The 19,272-nt window shown below is 44.3% G+C and overlaps 1 protein-coding gene across 1 annotated transcript in view; it reads right to left on the bottom strand.

The window, feature by feature from the left end:
- Ush2a (usherin) overlaps positions 1-19,272 on the bottom strand; it is a 666,484-nt gene that overhangs the window by 104,915 nt on the left and 542,297 nt on the right. The window contains exons 55-57 of the mRNA NM_001302219.1: positions 13,180-13,287; positions 6,258-6,441; positions 5,317-5,474 (exon numbers count right to left, since the gene is read on the bottom strand). Of these exons, the coding sequence (NP_001289148.1) occupies positions 5,317-5,474; positions 6,258-6,441; positions 13,180-13,287 (450 nt within the window). The remainder of the gene's footprint in view (positions 1-5,316; positions 5,475-6,257; positions 6,442-13,179; positions 13,288-19,272) is intronic.

Raw genomic sequence — 19,272 nt, 5'->3', positions numbered from 1 at the left:
GTAGGAAAGACTTAAGGTTACATTTTATAAGCGAGATTATCACGATGAGACTCCTCTTATTGAAAATATTGGAGCTGGAGAGGTGGCTCAGTGGTTAAGAGCACTGACTGCTCTTCCAGAGGTCCTGAGTTCAATTCCCAGCAACCACATGGCGGCTCACAACCATCTGTAATGAGGTCTGGTGCCCTCTTCTGGTGTGTCTGAAGACAGCTACAGTAAATAAATTAAATAAATAAAAATTAAAAAAAAAAAAAAAAGAAAAGAAACTATTATAGAGCCAGGGCAAAAATCTGATGTTGAGTTCATAAAAGAAAACAGCACACTGCTGGGAGGTTTGAAAATCACTGAAGAATTTCAACCCTACACTGAACTAAGTGCTTTTAGCACGTTGCAAACAAAGGCATTCAAGCAAATGCTAGATAAGATACATTTTAAAAGTAAGTGTGAATGTCTGTGCATGTGTGTGCATGCATGTGTCACGGTGTGCCCAAGGAGGTTAGAGGACACCTCAAGAGTTTCACCTTTGCCCAGGCCTTTCTTGATTCCTCTGTGTTGTTCACTCCATCATAGCTGCCCCTCCAGATTCCACCCAATTTTCCTGCCTCTGCTTCCCATCTCTCGTCGGAGCGCTGGGATTTCAGGTGCACACTACTGCACCAGGCTTTGCATGTGGGCTCCTAAGCCATCAGGGCTTGCACAGCTACATCAATGCCTTTACCTTTTCTTGATGGACCATCTCTCCAGCCCAGAAAATAAGTAAAAATGAGTTACTAAGTGACTGTGTTGAAGGTATTAAGAATTGAATTTAAAAGATCACCCACATCGACAGAACTATCGTCCAAACCCAGGTAATAAATGCTGGCTACATAAACAATATCATTTAACCTTTGTAACAGTCCTACGTGAAACTACTAATACCAGGACTTTCAATCAGAGGAGGGCTAGAAAATCAACAGAATCACGAAACAACAGAATGAAAGAATGAATAGGACCTTTCAGTGCTAACTCTCAATATTAGTGGTCTCAACTCTCTAAGAAAAAGGCTCAGACACACAGGTTGGAAGACAAGCAGATTCCATGTTTTTGCTGTCTTTGGGACACATACCTCACCACCAAAGATGAACACCATCTTCAGGTAAAAGGCCAGATAGTAGGACTCCAAGGAAAAGAACTAAGACACAACTAGGCGTTGCTATTCTAATATCTGTGAAATTATCTTGAAGCCCAAAGTGGAAGAGGTACATGTTATCACGTGGTACTTAACAACAGAACACATTATGCGGACATTAGACACACACTCACTGTATGTGGGGCATAAGGTTTCTTAAGACACATACTAATACATCTAACATTAATTAATACCAGCACAGTGATAGTGGGTAACACTTCAGTACCCCACTGTCACCTAAAGACAGATCATCCAGATAAAAACAAAAACAAAACAAAACAACAACAACAACAACAAAAAACCAAAAACAAAAAACAAAAAATAAACCACCAAAGAAACATTGGAGTCAGATGCCATCATGAATTAGATGGACCTAACAGACATCTACAGAATGTTCTACCTCAACAAAAGAATTCTCATTCTTCAGTAGCCCAGGGAACTTTCTCCAAATCCACCAAGTATTAGGACACAAAGCATGTCTCAGTGAATAAAGGAAACCGATGGTCCTGAATTCCGACTGCAACATCATAAAGTTAGAGAAACTGAGTAAGGTCTACCAAGCGCTGCCATGAGTTCACGGATCCTGGGCATCTTCTTGCTTCTTCTGTAGTCTCAAAGAAAATTTCAAAGCCACAAGTGCTCAGTCTTTAGGTGAGCAAGGGGAAGATGACTTGATTACCCGCCTGGCCACTGAGCTTCCTGGACCTTCTCTTACTACTGGGAGAATCGATTGGAGAAGACATAGGTCTGAATCTGAGTTATCTCTAGCATGTGCGAAGAGTCTGGTCTCTAGCTGGTGCTCCTGGCTTTGTTTTACTTGGTGTCCCTAAAGTACAAAGACACCATAAAAATGCTAGGAGGGTGGTCAGTGAGATGGGTAAGTGGGCAAAAGAGCTTGACGGCAAGGCCGATGACCTGACTTTAATCTCCTAGACGCACACACATTATAGAAGAGAACAGACTCTCACAAATTATCCTCTGACTTCCGCAAGCATTGTGACAACTCCAGTCGTGTGTGTGTGTGTGTGTGTGTGTGTGTGTGTGTGTGTGTAATTTAATATGAGCAAGAAAAAACACTGAAAGGTTATAATACAAGATAACAGTGTGGTTCTATGAAAGCTGAAACCAGGTCCATAGAGGACACTAACTCTGTACACTTATCTAGTGCAGACTAGAATCTTCCCTCTATTAAAATTAAGAACAAAGTTCAGGACTATCTGTGTTTCTAAGCTCTGAAGATTAGGGACACTTACTGATAGGAGCAGCTATTGTGCCTTGTTTAATTTCACATGCTGTGTGCTGGTTTTAAAGCAAACTAGTGTGGAATCATTTGTATTTTACATCCTAGAGTACTTTACATTTTTCTTTGTGCATGACGCTATTTGTATATTTTTTTTTCTATGCATCTGAGCAAAGCAAAGCCAGTTCTCCCTGACCAGAGGTCCTCAAATGAGGACGCCACACATTTTAAACAGTGGACCTTTAAGAGTGTGTAGGTTTTTTGCTGTCTTTTTTTTTTTTTTTTTTTTTTTTGTGGAAACGTTTTATTAAAGTCTAGTTAGAAAATTTCCATATTCTCTATCTATGATCAGCTGTTCTATCAGGTGTCTATATACTGCTCATTGAAATTTTCTTTGACAATCCCATAAATGTATATACTGGATTCTAGATATTGCTACCATTTCACTCTCTCATGTCTTCTTCTTACCTTCACTAATCTCATCTCCTCCACACAAGCTCCTTCCCCCCGTCATGTCTTCTCCTTCCTTTTGTGACCCACTGTATTCACATAGGAACATCTGTGTGAGCATGGACATGAAAGTGCCCACTGGGGCTGATGGGCTCACAGCGGACACACTATGAGGATTATGGCTTCCCTTTCACAGCACTGAGCGACAGCCTATAAATGACCAAGGAGGGGTAGAGCCCAGAGGCCCCTCTCTACCCACCACTGTCTGTTGACAGCCCAGCCTTGTGGAGACACAGTGCAGGAAATCTCAGCTGATGGAGGTTCACAAATACACGCTGAATACATGCCCTGAACACGCTGCATTCAGTTCGGGGCGATTATGTAACCCGACAAGAAGCATGTCTTTGATAACTGTTTTAAGAATCAGGTCTGCTGATGGCCAGAGCGGCTATCTCCAGTGCTCTGCTGAGCTGCGGCCAAACTCAGACAAATGGAATTTGTTTCGATCTCAATTTAGGATTGAAAATAAGATTAGAGACTGAGGGCTCCGTGGTGGAGTCCCCACTTAGCACATAGAAAGCTGGGGTTCTATTATAGCGCCCAAAGAGTTTACGGCCAGGGTGTACGGCTTAGTGGTCCATCATGGTTTCTCGTATAGCATGTGAAAAGCCGCAAGTTCTACTCCTGGTACTGAAAGTAAAGTTGAATATTTTGAAAGTGAAGCCTAAGCCTCTAATCAGTTTTACATTTTATGTAACCACCTGCACTCCACGTAAAAGATAGAAATAATTTCTGTCTCTGTCTCTCTCTATATATAAATATATGAAGACACCATATATATATGTGTGTGTGTGTGTGTATACATATACACATATATATATGTCTTGCAATCCCTGCAATATATACACATCGCACATAAGCCCACACACATGTGCTTGCGTGTGCACACGCGCACACACATACACACATATACACACACACACGTATGCTCTCTCTCTCTCACACACACACACACACACACACACTCTCTCTCTCACACACTGCAGGTATCTTCTATCTTTCTCTACCTTTATTTTTAACACAGAGTCTTCTTTCTCTGAGCTTTGAAGATTAGGAGGCCTCAGGGATCCTCTTGCCTCTGCCTTCCCTCCTCTTGGGGTACAGGCACACACTATAACCCCAGCTTTGTTACATAGGTGTAGGGGCTTAGGACTCAGATTCTTATGCGTACATAAAAAATGCTTCACCCACTGATCTGCCCAGCCTTTTACTTTAATTGCTATAGCATCTGGTTGGGAGGGATTCTACCCAAGAATTATATTTATATCAAAATATTATGATGCATTAAATCACTGGAGCAATTTGGCATTGACTAAAGGTCTAATGAAAGCTCACAGAGCCGAGAGGCGATGCCCAGCAGTTAGAGCCGTTCACCACGGTAAACTCATAGTTAGAACAGGCCATCGTCTTTCCAAGTCCTCTGTTCACTGATACCATTGGAAAGGAGACACTGGGCCAGTGAGCTAGCCCAGGGGTCGCATGGGGATGACAGTCAGGGTGACTGTAACCTCTGACTCGCCTTGATTATGTGTGAGACAGGGTTATTAGACTTTCGAATTCCCAAGATGCAATGCTTTGAAAGAGAGGCAGATAGATGTATGTATCTACACAGTTATATAGGTAGACATGCATATATGCACATTAATGTAGAGACACATGCTATGGGAGACTGAATAAGAAATATCTCCATAGACTCAAGTATTTGAATACTTGGCCCCCATGATGGTGGTGTTTGGGGAGTTTAATCGACCCTTAGGAGGGGGAGCCTTGCTAGAGGAATATGTCACTGGGAGCTGGGCTTTGAGGGTTTATGGTCCCTGCTTGGTGCCTGCAACTGAAGACGGGGTCTCTCAGCTTCCTGACCCAGCTGCCTTGGGTCATGTGTCTTCTCACATTAAGGACTCTCCCTTCAGAATAAGTCAATATGAATCATTTTTCATAAGTTGACTTTGTTTGTATCAGTAACAGAAGTGTAACTAAATGCATATAGTGTAGACTTACATGTGTGATTTGGTTGCTCCACTCAGATTTATCTATGGTTTACTGTGAAGTCACATTTTATCCCTATCTCCAAGTTAGTTTCCATTCAACTATGAAAAAGAGAGAGAGAGAGAGAGAGAGAGAGAGAGAGAGAGAGAGAGAGAGAGACAGAGAGACAGAGAGAGACAGACAGACAGAGAGAGACAGAGAGAGGTAGGTGAGGGGGAAAGATGAGAGAGGGGGAGAGAGAAAGATGGGGAGAGGAGAGAAGAGAGACAGAAGCAGAGAGAGATGTAGGTGAGGAGGAAAGGAGAGAAGAGAGGGAGGATATACATACATACACGCACACAGATTGAGAGAGAGAGAGAGAGAGAGAGAGAGAGAGAGAGAGAGAGAGATATTCCATGTCTTTCTTTACCTGGTGCTGGCCATGCAACAAATATGGAATCGGAGCCCAGCACGGTGACGTTGCACGGCGGATGGACGTCTTCTGGGGTCCACATAGGCATCTGGACAAGGTACTCCTCACTCAAACTGCTACCACCTCCAGTTCTTGCTTCTAGTGTGTAAATGTACCTGAGGAAACCAAAGCTGTACTCAGCCAGCCTTTGAGGGATGGCAACAATGTTCTTTGTGACATTTGTGAATGAATTTTTGTGAGAAACGCTACTGTAAGTGTACAGTCTAGCAGAGACAGTGCTCCTCTCGAGAGCATAGCTATTGCTGCCTCTCGACTCCAGGCCGAACCCTGTAGTCATTCATGGCTCTCCCAAGGATCTCAGGAATGTCTTGGGGTGTGCTACTGGGCTGTGAAAATTCAATTTAGTCTTTTCTATTTCTAAATGGGTTGAGTTTTCAGGGAGATTCATTTAGAGGCAGAGATATTTAAATTGATCTGTTATTTTCCACAATAAAACTAAATTATTCTCTGTTCTCTGCACTGAAACATCTGTTGATGTAAGGTTTATCTGTGTCTGCTGAGAAATGAATGGGGATGAATTGCAAATGTTTGGTTCTGAAGACTCCTGCAGACCAGGCAGAGCAAGCCAAGGGGAGGGAGAGAAGAGAACTGTAGGTGATGGTACAGGATCTCCCATCCTCTTTGATCACTAACTTGGGGATGTATGTTTAATCACCATTTGATAATTTTTGAAGTTGGACATTGTATCTTATATATTTAAACAGAGGACAAATTATTCCTATGTTAAAAGGTTATCATATAGACTCAAAACTAACAATAATTTAGCACTTTTATCCGTTACAGCACAGCTCACAAACAAGGAGATTAATTCAACATTCAAATAACATTTGAACGGGAACTATTCTTTCTCAACCTTGAACAAAGTTTCCCTCACTCACCTGCTGTTGGGCTCCAGGTTTTTATCAGTGAAACTCTGATCATCTCTGCCACCCACAAGAAGCAAGCTTCCATTACGTCTCAGCCGATACTGAGAAATGACACCGTTGGGCCTTTCCGGAGGATTCCAATATAATTCCACGGTTGTAGAATTGATGATAATGTGTCGCGGTGTCACCCAAACTCCTGGCAAAAATGATACAATGAGGTTTTTATTGTGAGGATAAAATACATTGCTGTGAAATGGCACAGCTCCCCTCAAGCCAGCAAACCCTTCTCTGTGGATTTAAGTCTCATTGTAGAGGAAACAAAAACACATTTCCAAACACGGATTTGTTTCTCCTCCTGCTTTGCTTTGGAATGCCTCCCAGCCAGCCCTGGGAAGTTTCTGATGTCTGGGTATTGCTTTGAGTGTAACTTAGTCAAGGTTGGAAGAAAATCTGGGCATTTGAAACTTTGATGTTATTCTCTTGGGTTCTACGGAAGGAAGCACAATCAGGCATTTTCCAGAGACATAGTTCAGTAAGTTAGAATTTCTGCTTGCCTCTCATACTGTGGGCCATTCAACTCATCTTCCCTGGAATACTTCCTGGCTTCACTTCCTGGTTTCTCAAGACTCTCCACTGCCTCTTAAAGCAGCAGGGTCTCTCTTCCCCTCTGCGTTCCCCTCCACCCACACTCACCCCCATGATGCTCTCTCTTTAGCTCATCCACGCTGAAGGCTCCCCATGGTATGTTTAATACTTACTCCCCCCTGGGCTTAGACTTATGAATCCAACTGTTTATGTGACATTGCCATTTAGATAAATACTTGCATGTCAAAGCTCAAAGCATCAACAGTGGGCCTCTGGCTTTTCCTGTCTACAGTCTACATAGCTGTAAGCTTGGCCGTGGATTGATGTTCTTAGGCAAAATCCTTACACAGGATTACCTGAAGGTGCTCTCTGGTCACTGAGCTATGCAGACCCCACATCATCTCTTCTCCACTGCTGTCCCTCCGGTTCCAACCACAGTCTCTGTTGTGTGCTTCTGTGCTAGCATCTGTCTTTTGCAGTTCTGGGGACTGAACCCAGTCACAGTGCTGCTGGGCAACTACACTACCATGAAGTTGCATCCCAGCTTCATCTCCACCTTTAAGCTGGTCCCTGTGTCTTGGATTTTCTGTGTAGCTAGAGACCAGCCCTGATCTCCTCCCTGGACCTAGGATGCCCTGCTACTTCTGGGCCATTTCTGTTTTAACTCTTGGCTCTCCTACACCTTTGGAACCCTTAGAGCAATTTCTGCTTATTTATATAAATTACAAAGTGCAGGACTCTTTCGTAGTTTTCACGCTGTTCCCTTCTGATCATGGTCTCTCTGGTCCCTATTTTTCTAACCCTGACCTCCCTTATGACTTATGGCCACACCCTTTTCAAGGTGCTTCAAGGCAAATTCTTGCCTGCCACAGGAATACACTACCCTGGGATCCATCTGTTTCTAACACTGCAGGCTTTGGGTCTTATTTGTCCCATCTTCTGTGTAGGTTCCCCGATTCGTGTAGCTTGCTTGACACCTACTGTTTTAGTCCAGCCTTCTCCAAGGGGATTCTGGCTCAGTTCCCGCCCCCTCAAACCCCTTTGCATTTCCCTCACAGCCCTGAGGGCGTTATAGTCATTTTTTCTTTGATGTGCTACTTGTGCTGCTATGACTGGATGGTCTTTCTACCTCTGCAGCTGCTTTAAAGCAAAATAATTTCCACTGAGGCAGGGATCCTCTGTCCTATTTGCCAACCTGTATCTATGCATAGAAAACTGATATGGGCAACATATCTCCTGTCCACATTAGTCAGTCTAGACAGTTGCGGGAAGCACACAGCTGACCAAGATAAGATTCATTGTTTCATGGAGTTGATTCTTCAGCCTCAAGATAAAGTGTATACAGAAATAGCAACTCAAGGTCTGTGATTACTCTTTTAAAAACAATGTTTTTGGATTAGTTTCTTTTTATTTTATGTGCATGAGTGTTTATTTGCATGTATCCAGGTGTATTGTGTACACAGTGCCTGAGGAGAGCAGGAGAGGCACCCATTCCCCTGGAACAGATGACTGTAAGCGTCCATACAGATGCTAGGAACTGAAGTCAGATCCAATTTGCAAGTGTAGCAAGTGTTTGTAACCACTGAGCAACCTCTCCAGCCCCTTAGGCACCCTTGCGGATGTAGAGATGCTGATGGAGAATCTGATGGTGGAATGGTGAGTCTGCCAGAGGTTGTGCTCTGGGCAGACCTTATACCTCTTCTAAGGAATGCTACATAGCCATTCTATTGTGCTTCCTGAAATCAATAGCTTCTGGCTGAGTGTGCCTCCCAAGCCAGTTATCCTGTAAAAGGTACGCTCTTGACATTTTTAGAAGAAAAAAAAAGTTCAGGACAATTCGTTCAACGTCATGCCGAAGAAAGGAAACAGTCTAGATAGATTTCTAAAGGTCTCGGGTGCACCAGCGTTCAAAAGAGCAATTGGTTTTCTGAGAGGAAGCCTGTCCATCTTGTTATCCCTCCACACTGGATACAGCATACATGGAGGCCTAGGTTTCTCTGCCAATGGTTTCAGAGTTCAGACTCTAACAACACATAAACTTGTAGACTCAAGAGATTAGGCATCAAGATTACTTTCTTGGAGTTCGTCTCTCTGTCCTTGAAGGGCCCATTAGAAACCCCCAAGGAAGGGCTGAGGAGATGTGCAGTGGGTGCGACACTTGCCACACAAATGTGAGGACCTGAGTTTGAATCCCAGTGCCCCGGGAAAGGCTAATGGAGCAGCCCATCTACAATCTTATCCATGGCAGTCACACCAGCTCACTAGAGAAAGCTAGCTAACTCGAGGAGCCAAATCTTCAAGCTCTGGGTTCAAATGAGGGCCAAAACCTGGATCTGTAAGGCACAGAGTGATTGGAAAGACGTCTGATGCCAAGCTCTGACTTCTACATACATATTCACATTCATGTGTTCATGTGTATGCACGCACCCCATGCCCCCACGTATACTCCCATACACATTCACATACAAAGACATTGCCAAAGAACTAGAAAGGCCCTGGCTTAATTCCCAGTATGCACTCCTCGGGATAGCCCATTCCTATAGAAGTATTGATGAATGGGAATCAGAAGTCTGGAAACATGAATATATGTTTTCAACAGAAGTCAAGTTCTCTATGCACTCGGTTCTGTGGAAACTGGTTGGAACTGCAAATCCACAGATTTGATTGGAAATATGCAGTTTCGACATCCAGATGGCAACTAGTTAGTGGTACACACTTATCTTCAGGGTGGGTGTGGGCTGCTGTTACCTTCCCAGTCTCAAGAAATAGGCAATAGAGTTAGGACCTGCATTTGGGGGAACCATTCTGAATGAGTTCCAGGTATGAATTTGCCCCTTCTCTTACTCTCTGGAGCTCAGCATGAGAAGAAAATCCTATTCCGTACAATAGAGGGCATATCTGTATTCTGTATAATAGAGGGCATATCTGCATTCTGTATAATAGAGGGCATATCTGTATTCCGTATAATAGAGGGCATATCTGCATTCTGTATAGTAGAGGGCATATCTGTACTCTGTATAATAGAGGGCATATATCATCATTCTGTATAATAGAGGGCATATCTGTATTCTGTGTAATAGAGGGCAGATCTGTATTCTGTATAATAGAGGGCATTATCTGTGTTCTGTATAATGGAGGGCATATCTGTATGCTGTATAATAGAGGGCATATCTGCATTCTGTATAATAGAGGGCATATCTGTATGCCGTATAGTAGAGGGCATATCTGTATTCTGTATAAGAGAGGGCAGATCTGAGGCAATTCAGGGAGGAATGTACAGAAGGAAGAGAGCTTGGCATGCCAAGGATGCCCAGGTTTGCAGAGTATTTAACTATTGGCTAATTTACTCATTCAGCCTTCTACATGAACTGGCATCACCTTCTGTCAGATGCTGTGTCAGGGATGTGGGGATAAAGACATCCTTATCCATCCAGGACTTCATTGTGTCAGACAAAATGCAGATTTGTAAATACAAAAACTATAATGCAGAATGGCTGGGACTTAAGGAGCAGTGCGGTGGCTGGGAGAGGAGATGGTTACAGGCTGAGGGGTGAGATCAGGAGAGTTGGGAAGGAGGTACTCCTAGGGGTTGACTGCTGTAAGAGGAGCTGTGTGAGCTATGTTGAACAGAAGTCAGTTGGTGGAGGACACAGGAGCAACACGTAAGTCTGAGTCTTGTAGAAATGAGAAAGTGAGGAGGAAGGAGAGTATCAGGATGTGACTTCCCTTTTCATTAGTACATGGTCAAGACCAGCAGATTAGTGCAGGTAACACTTGAGGCATCTGCTTCACAAAGACAGTGAGGCTTTGTTCCCCTGGAAGGAAATGAGATTTTTGGGAGCCAACTAACATGGGAATGTCCACGGGGGAGAGAATCAATGGGGAATAGGAGAAAACTGAAAACTAGCTATTGAGAGAAACCCAGTTAGGAAAGACTGGAGAAATTAGAAGATGTGAACAAAGGCAGGGTAGAAGGTGCAGAAAAGAAGGACTGAACATGGTTTCAAGATTTACAATTAGGTATATGAAGAATGACCTGTGACGTATAAAGAAGACGGAGGTTTAAGGTCAGTGGTGTGGGACTGGCGTGATGGGCGTGGTGGCGCTGATATGATGGATGTGGTGGCACTTAGGAGAACTGGGAAAAAGGCAGGAAAGGGTCGGGTGGGAGAGAATAGAATATCTCAGACAGAAGGAAGGACTAACAGTACAGTGGACACCCAGAGCTTCTGCCGGGAGTGAACCCCTGTGAGGGTTTAGCTTTTGGCAGCTCTTGGCCTTCTTAAGGGGGTAGAGCTGGTACCTGAGATCTAGGGTGATATGTACGGTATTTTTTTTATTGTTTTAGATCATGCATACATGTACGCATGTGTATTTGTGTGTGCATGTGGTTATGGGCAGATGAGGCTAGAGACGTCCAATCCCTTGGAGCAACCTCATGTTTGTGCTAGGATCTAGACTGAGGTCCTTTGGAAGAGGAGTAAAATGTTCTTAGCCTCTATGCCATCTCTCTAGCCCCTGGGCTGGAACATTAAAAGGATACATTTGTCTCTACTTTGTAACAGTACCAAGAGTAGCTAATGGCGTCCATGGCTGCACCTCTGTACTTTCAGGCTAAGGATTGGGGCTGTAGGGGTTCCCGGCGCAGGTTATCAGAGAAGGCACAAGCCCAGCCAGAGTGTCTAAAGCCATGCTGCGCCCACAGGAAAACCTTATTTCTTTGAAGTTATTTGTGGTAAGAGAACACCATATGATTTTTTTTTTTATAAACAATCGATGACATTTCTTACGTCACACTCTCCTGCATCCTATTTAAAGTTATATTTTTTTCAAGTCATGAAATCTAGACCTTTTCAAGAAGAGGAGTAAAGGAATAAATCTGTTGAAGAAACTCAGCCCCTAAGCATACGGGTTTGCTGAATGAGCCGATACCAGAGACCTCTTCCTTTCCCAGACTTGAGTTTTAGCCAAAACCAGTTGATAGCCTCTGTAGAGATCCCCATCATCAGAGTATCCACCTGACAGTTTACCTTTCCAAAAGCCCAGTGCTGCTTGCTTGCCTTCAGAGGAGCACCAAGCGCTGACACAGGGCATTCTTTATCTCGAGATCGTCATTAGTGGGCTCCCAGGGAGTAGCCATATGCCCCACATGTGCAATTTTCCATTTGTTCCCCCATTTACTGGTAGGAAGTTTAGGCCGAATATTCCAAGGTACAACAGTTCTTTCAGTAGAAAAGTAATGAACAAGTGGCTTGAGATTCTGACATGGCAACAGAGCCCACGGTCCCTTTAGAGACTTATATATGCAGGCGTTCACTTCCCTCTGTGTAAAACAGGCCAACAATAAAGATAGACAGACAGTTGATCCCTACCACAGGCTGCTGAGCATATCTTCCTCCATGAAGTAAATGACATCACACGCCGCGGGGCCCTACCCACAGGAGCTCAGTGTCGTCACAGGGGTTAATTCCAGATTTTTTTTCTGTGTGTATATTTATCACTAGAAATATGCGGGGTCTGCTGTGTGCAGTTTTACACATACGGCGTGCACTGTTCAGCGTCCTTTTACGGACAGATTACTGCATTCCCGCAATGTGATTTTACTTAGCAGTTCTCCTTTCTGCAATATTTAAGTTGCTCTCCACGTTTTGACATTAAGCGAAATGATGCTACCGCGGGCGTCTTGACACAGGTCCCTTCTGCGCGTATGGAAGAGTTTCAGGCATAAATAATAAAACTATAACCGCTGTGCTAAGGAATTAAGGTTTTAAATTTATAGACATTACCAATTTATCTTCTAAAGAGGGGAGACTGTCTCTGCATATCCCCTCAAACAGCCTGGTGGCACAGCTCGCCCATTGTGTGTGTGTGTAAATCCCTCCTCCTCAGGGTCCACCATAGCCTGTCTGTGCATGTGATAGGTTTTAATCTCTCCCCGGGGTTACATTCTTTTCATATACACCTGGTAATTATATTATCATTCCTTTGGTTTTAATTTCTTGAAGGCAGCAACTATTTTTATCAGCTTTAGCAGTGGGCTTGGCACTCCTTAGATATTAAATGGTTTAATAGTTGAACTTTTTGAGGAGCTTCATATGCAAGTATTTAGCGTTTATCCCATTAAAAAAAAGCAAACTTCAGTGACTTTAAGAATTTCAAATTATTGATTGTGAGTGGCAGCATAAGGCTTACTCAACCCTGTAGAAGGAGGCGACACGGAATGTTATTTTGTTTTGTCTGTCGTGACAATTTTATTCCTTCTTCCTTGTTTGCTATCACAGAGTTTTCAAAGCTAACCAAAGTAGCACGGACAAACTTTTTCTCCGAACTCCAGATATGTCCTTGTTACCTTGAGGGGCAGCCTGCAGAGTCTGACCTACAGAGGGCTCACTGGAAGTGCATCCGACAGATGTACAAGCCGAGAGTGTGAAGCTGTAGTTTGTGTGTGGCTGGAGACCTAGGAAGAGCCAACAGGAAATAAAGCACAGCTTGAGAGGGTCATTCATTAACAATTAAGCACCGGAAGTCACATGCAGTGTGTACATGTGCTTTTTGAACATTTAGGACTGTTCTTCAGAGAACACAGGCTTAGAGTTACTGGAGCTGGAACCCGCAGCCTCACCCAGGCCAGGCGAGGGCTCTGTCAACGATCTTGGCTCTCTGACGACAGAAGTTCCTGAACACTCCACTATGGGAGGTACTTTAACATTCCTGGATTAATAAAAGCCATCCCTCCCAGATCTCCCCTACAAGATGTGATTGAAAACCATCGCAGTCCTGTGCCCGAGCATCCTGGATAGCTCATTCCATTCTGAAGAGCATCTGGGCTCCCCTTGTTCTGTTTGGAAGTCCTTCCTTACATTGTGGTGAAATATCCCCTCCCTTTCCACCCTTGGGGAACCATAAAACAAATCTAATTTCCTTTCTGCATTACTTGTTCTTTAAATATTTGTAGACAGTTACCAAATCCCCCTGAGTTTTCTCTCCTCTAAGCTAATCACCCCGGGCCCTGTGACTGGTTTTCCTATGAAGAGGGACAGAAAACATTTGAGTGGAAGGCTAGACGCAGCACGGTCCAGCCTCAAGTCATATTCAGTTCTTACCAACGGCAACACTTTCGGGGGTGGGGGGGAGGGAGACAAGGGAAGAAAAGAAGGAAGAACCCACTGCACTTCTTCACCAGATGTGTCACGGTGGTGCCTTCTCGGCTCGTGTGGTACACACTGCTTTTGCCTCCACAGGTAGGCTAGGGATATTTCAACAAGGGTACTACTTATTTACTTCTTTTGCATTTAGGAAAGAATACGGCTCAGTAATTCCCCAATAAGGCCTCGGAGGGAACAAAGAATGACTTGATCTATTTATGACAGAAGTTGTCCATGGTTATATGTCACTGCTCGGTGGCTGATGACCTTGGCCAAGTTACCTAGCTTCTCTTTGCCTCGGTCTACTGATCTGTAAAATGGGGAATCACCATAGCATGTAGCTTATATGAGAAGATGAAATGGGATGCCAGGTAGTGTTTTATATCAGCGGGAGCAACATTAAGGCTCTGTGGCGTTCAAAAAGAAGTAGATTGACGCTTACAAGCCTTTCTTGGATTCTGGAGGAAATTTAGACAATACCAAGGTGCTCTTTAAAAAGTAAGCTAAACGATTAGTGCTTTGCCAACAGTCAGGTTATTAAGCGAGTTGAGCACTAAGTGGTTAGTGCGTGTGTTTTCCACGGACGTCCAGCTGCAGATTTTTTTGCAGATTTTGTACGTTTGGCGGCATGACTTCCTACAGATTTGTTCCCCTGTTGCCCTGTCGCTTTGTGTGCCTTATTGCTTGAGTGCTACATTTGTTTAAAACGGATTTCCACCACCCTAAATAATATACCAACTCCCTTTTATCCCCTGAAATAATTCTCTCCACGCACAGCCTGTGTGCAGTAGGTGTCTCTTTCTTGTCTTTCTTGCTACGGCATAATCACCCAGAGAGCTGGGACCTTGCTTTGCTGATTAGCGCATCCTCCCAGTGGTGAGAGCACCGAGTAGGTGCTTGCTAGGTGGATGGAGGAGTCAGCCCTTGGATTCATTCAGGCCTAGAGTGCTTTGGGTTCTCTGAAGAAGCAGTGGCCCGAGGCAGCTGCAGCTGAGAGGCACCCAGCCCCAGGGCCTTTACTGTCTCCTTCCGGACTTAACCTCGGGATGCAGTTACTTACTTGATTGTAATCTTCCATTTGGTTACTAGAGAGGATTTACATAATTCTGATATTTACCCGATTTTTAGATAAAAGAAATATGACTAAGGATGTAAGGCATCCCCAAATCACATAGGGTCGATAACAGCTGACAGGAAAATGCTAAGATAAGGAGACGTAAGAACTCAGAGAAAATGGAAGGAGGCATCCAAGAACCAGAACCAGAGGTCACAGTGGCAAGCTGGTTCAGCCTGCAGTGCCTGCCCTTCTATCCTGCTTTTGAAACACACTTTCAGCTAAACTGGATTCTCTCCTCGTCAGAGTACAGTCTCTGCACATAAGGATGCCATCTTTGCAAGGTTTCTGGCCTCCACTTCCCAACAGTGCCTCTTGATGAGCTCAGTGTTAGTTGACATTAGTTTAGAGGAAGGCAGACATGGGTAAGGTCTGTGAGGCGTCAGTCCCAGCTGTGATCCCACCAAACAGATCTTTCCTTATGGTTCAGCAGGCATTTCTGTCCACAGTGTCTACCTTGCTTTTCTGCACATTCTCCTTGGTTTGTGAAACGCTTGTTAAATAATAACCAAGTCAGTGTAATTTATGAACAGTGAGGTTTTCTTTTTGATGTTAGTATGGAAGGCAAAAGAAGAGACAAGAGGGGCTGGAGTGTTGGATCAGAAGTTTAGGACCTGCTGCTTTCCTAGTTCGGTTCCTGGAACCCCTGGTAGACAGCTCACGGCTGTTTCTAACTCCAACTCCTAGGGTATTCTAGCTCGCTGGCCTCACTGGGCATATGCATGCATGAACACACACAGATGCACATACTTAAAAATAAAATAAATATTATTTTAAAAAAGGTAAAGAGTTATTTGTGGGCAATTTATCTTCCAAGAGTGTTTTCCTAGAAAAATCTGGAAAAAAACAAGATAGCCCCACTCTCTTTGTCTTCCCGTGTTCTGGCTTACCTGGTTTCAGATCAGCAGCCGGTGTTAAAGACAACTTTAGAATTTAGAAGAGGAAAGGCACTGTTAGGGAGGTTTGCCAAAACCGATGCTACAAGGGAAGTTTGTAACAGAGAGAGAGAGAGAGGGAGGTTCACAAGAAAATACGTGACTATAAAAAAGAAACTGTCATTTATTTCTAAAACAGCAAGTCTACAAAACAAACAAACATTATTAATGTTTCCACTGCGAATACTGGGATATTTGGAGTATTGAAACTTGACTCCGATGTCTTACCCTGGAGATGGACTGATTCCAGATAGACTGTCCTAATTGGGCTTATATTGCTGTGCTGACTGAAAGCTACTTAGGGAGGAAAGGGTTAATTCCATCTTACTGGTTAGAGTCCACCACCAAGAGAAAGGGGTGCAAATAGGCACCTTTGGCAGGAACTGAAGCAGAGACCAAGGAGGAATGGTGCTTCCTGGCTTGCTACCTTTCTTACACAGCCCAGGTACAACCTGCCCAGAGATGGCTCTGCCCACAGCAGCCTGAGACCATTAACAGCCCACTCAAGCTCTGGAGACATGACCACAAGCCAATCTGATGTAGGTGGTTCCTCAATTGAGAGGCCTCTAACCCCCTTCCCTTAGGATGTCTGAGCTGAGCTGACAGAGACTATGACATACATTGAAGACAAAAATGTGAGAAGCCCAAGTTCATAAGCTCCAGAAGAACACACAGGGGAGACATTTCAGGATTTTGGTGTGGATGATGGTGCAGTTGTTATAACGCCCAAAGCATAGGAAATGAAAGCAATCGTGGGCGGACTGAGCCTCCTGCCTCTTCAAATTGGCGCAGTGCAGAAGCCAATCCACAGCATGGAAGACAGCCTTGGAGTGGAGCAAACCCCTGCCAACCCTTCATCTGACAGGGCCTTGCTATCCAGAGCACAAGAGGAACTAGAAGTTAACAGCGGAAACTAAAAACGTCCAATCAAACTGGGCAAACAATTCAAAAGAAGTACAAATGGCCGACTGGAGAAAACCCTCAGCGTCATTACCCATTCTGGAAGCAAACCTAGTTAGATTATAGCACTCTCGTCCAAGTGGCTACTATAGAAAATGAGAAAGTAGAAAATACCGGCGAGCTACAGAGACAAAGAAATGATGTTGAGAATGTACATAATTGCTACCACAATGGAGAGAACAGACTGATCCAACATAGGATCCAACTAGCCCACTGATGGGTACACACGCACACATGCGACCCACACACAGACATACATATAGACACACAGACATGCACACACACACAGACAGACACATATACACACGTGTGCACATGCACACACATAGACAGACATGCACACACAGACACACATATACACACATGCACACACATGCACATGCACACACACGGAGAGACACGTGCACACACACAGACACACATATACACACATGCACACACATGCACATGCACACACACAGAGAGACACGTGCACACACACACAGACACACACCACAGACACACACACACACACACAGATGAGGTAATTCAGTATGTTGAAGATCCATCTGTGCTTGATGTTTACGGCTGTCTTTAAATCGGTCAAGACGTGGGGTCAACGTTCATCTCCGTCATGAGTGAATGATTAAAGAAAACATGCTTATTGAATACAATGGGATGTTACTCAGCTGTGAAGGAGAATAAAGACCTGCTTCTTAGATGGAACTAGAACATGTTGTGTGAAATGGGCAGGTTTGGGTCATGGTTTGAATGTGCTTGGCCCAGGGAGTGGCACTGTTAGGAGGTGTGGCCCAGTTGGAGTAGGTGTGTCACTGTGGGTGTGGGCTTATGACCCTCCTCCTAGCTGCCTGGGGATGCTCAGTCTGTTCCTGGCTTCCTGCAGATGAAGATGTAGAACTCAGCTCCTCCCGCACCACGCCTGCCTGGATGCTGCCATGCTCCTGCCTTGATGATGATGGACTGAACCTCTGAACCTGTAAGCCAGCCCCAGTTAAATGCTGTCCTTATAAGAGTTGTCTTGGTCACGGTGTCTGCTCACAGCAGTAGAACCCTAAGACATAAAAAATAAAACAACCCCTCCCTCCACCCTCCCACCCCCCAAAATCAGAGTTGCCATAACTGTAAAATAGTCATTATTTGAAGTCGAAATGTAGTGGGAGTACATAAAAGAAGATGGATGTTATTATCCGTGTATACTACAGGCAAAGGATAGAATATATTAAGCATCATTATTATATAAATCACTACACACTGAAATAAAACAAAACAAAATAATAGTACATATAGTGCTCAGACTTGGCACACATAATCATGGTTTTGTGATGTTTGTAGGCTTTTGAGGCTTAAAGCAAATTAAATGAGCCATTTGTGGACAAGAGTCCCCATGACCGAAGCGTCCAAGAAGGCAGGATGGAAGTCGAGGCCACGGGAGGAGCCGCAGAGAATGGTGGTCTCAGTCTGTCTCAGTCCCAGGGACTTGGACCTCAGGAGCTTGGGCCTGTGCCTACCTGCAGTGTGGGTATGCGGAAAGGGTCGTGCGAAGGGAATGAAAGGAACACAGTGTGTGTTTCCCCCGACGGCTGCCATGATACCGCACGACTTCCCAGAGTCCGTTCCATTTTCTTTTTTACAGAAACCTCTAGTTTTTCCTCAGAGAAAGCAGACTTTGGAGAATCGTCAGGATTTAAGCCTTGCCTTCAGTCGACCCCACATGAACTGAGACACAGGAGGAAGTACCCAGGCACAGTGTCCCATTCTGGCTGTCTGTGTGGGCAGCTCAGAAGCGAGTGTGTGACATCAAGCAACACAGTGTCAGGTTCTGGGCAGTGACTCCTGCACTAGCGACCGGGGCTTCGCCTCTCCTGACGTTGAGCTCAGAAGGAAAGAAACTTGGCCTCCTGTGGCATCACCTGGTAACCTGGGATGAGCCTCTCAAGTCAACACGCAAAGTTACCTACACTCTCCTGAGCCAGTAACTGACCACTTGTCAAGTGTGTTCGCTTGAGAGACTGGAGCACACTACTAGTCTCAAAATTGAGCAATGTTATTTATCTATATACAGGGACACGTTACACACCACACCACATGTGTTACACATGGGCATCATGGAGGAGATTATTCCCTCCTCTTCTGGGCTTTGCTTTCATGAAAGACAGAATTAGGAACTTATGGAAGAGAGAATTAATAAGACAGATAATCTATTAGGTGTGCGAAGAGTTTTACTGTAAATATTCCCCACACGGAAGTTGTTATTCCTGCTTTGTAGACAGTAAAACTGAAGCTCAAAG

Source organism: Rattus norvegicus, chromosome 13 (assembly GCF_021556685.1).
Source record: "Rattus norvegicus strain SHRSP/BbbUtx chromosome 13, alternate assembly SHRSP_T2T, whole genome shotgun sequence".
Classification (NCBI taxonomy): domain Eukaryota; kingdom Metazoa; phylum Chordata; class Mammalia; order Rodentia; family Muridae; genus Rattus; species Rattus norvegicus.
Note: the sequence above shows the minus strand (reverse complement) of the source record. Positions and strands in the feature narration are given on the sequence as shown.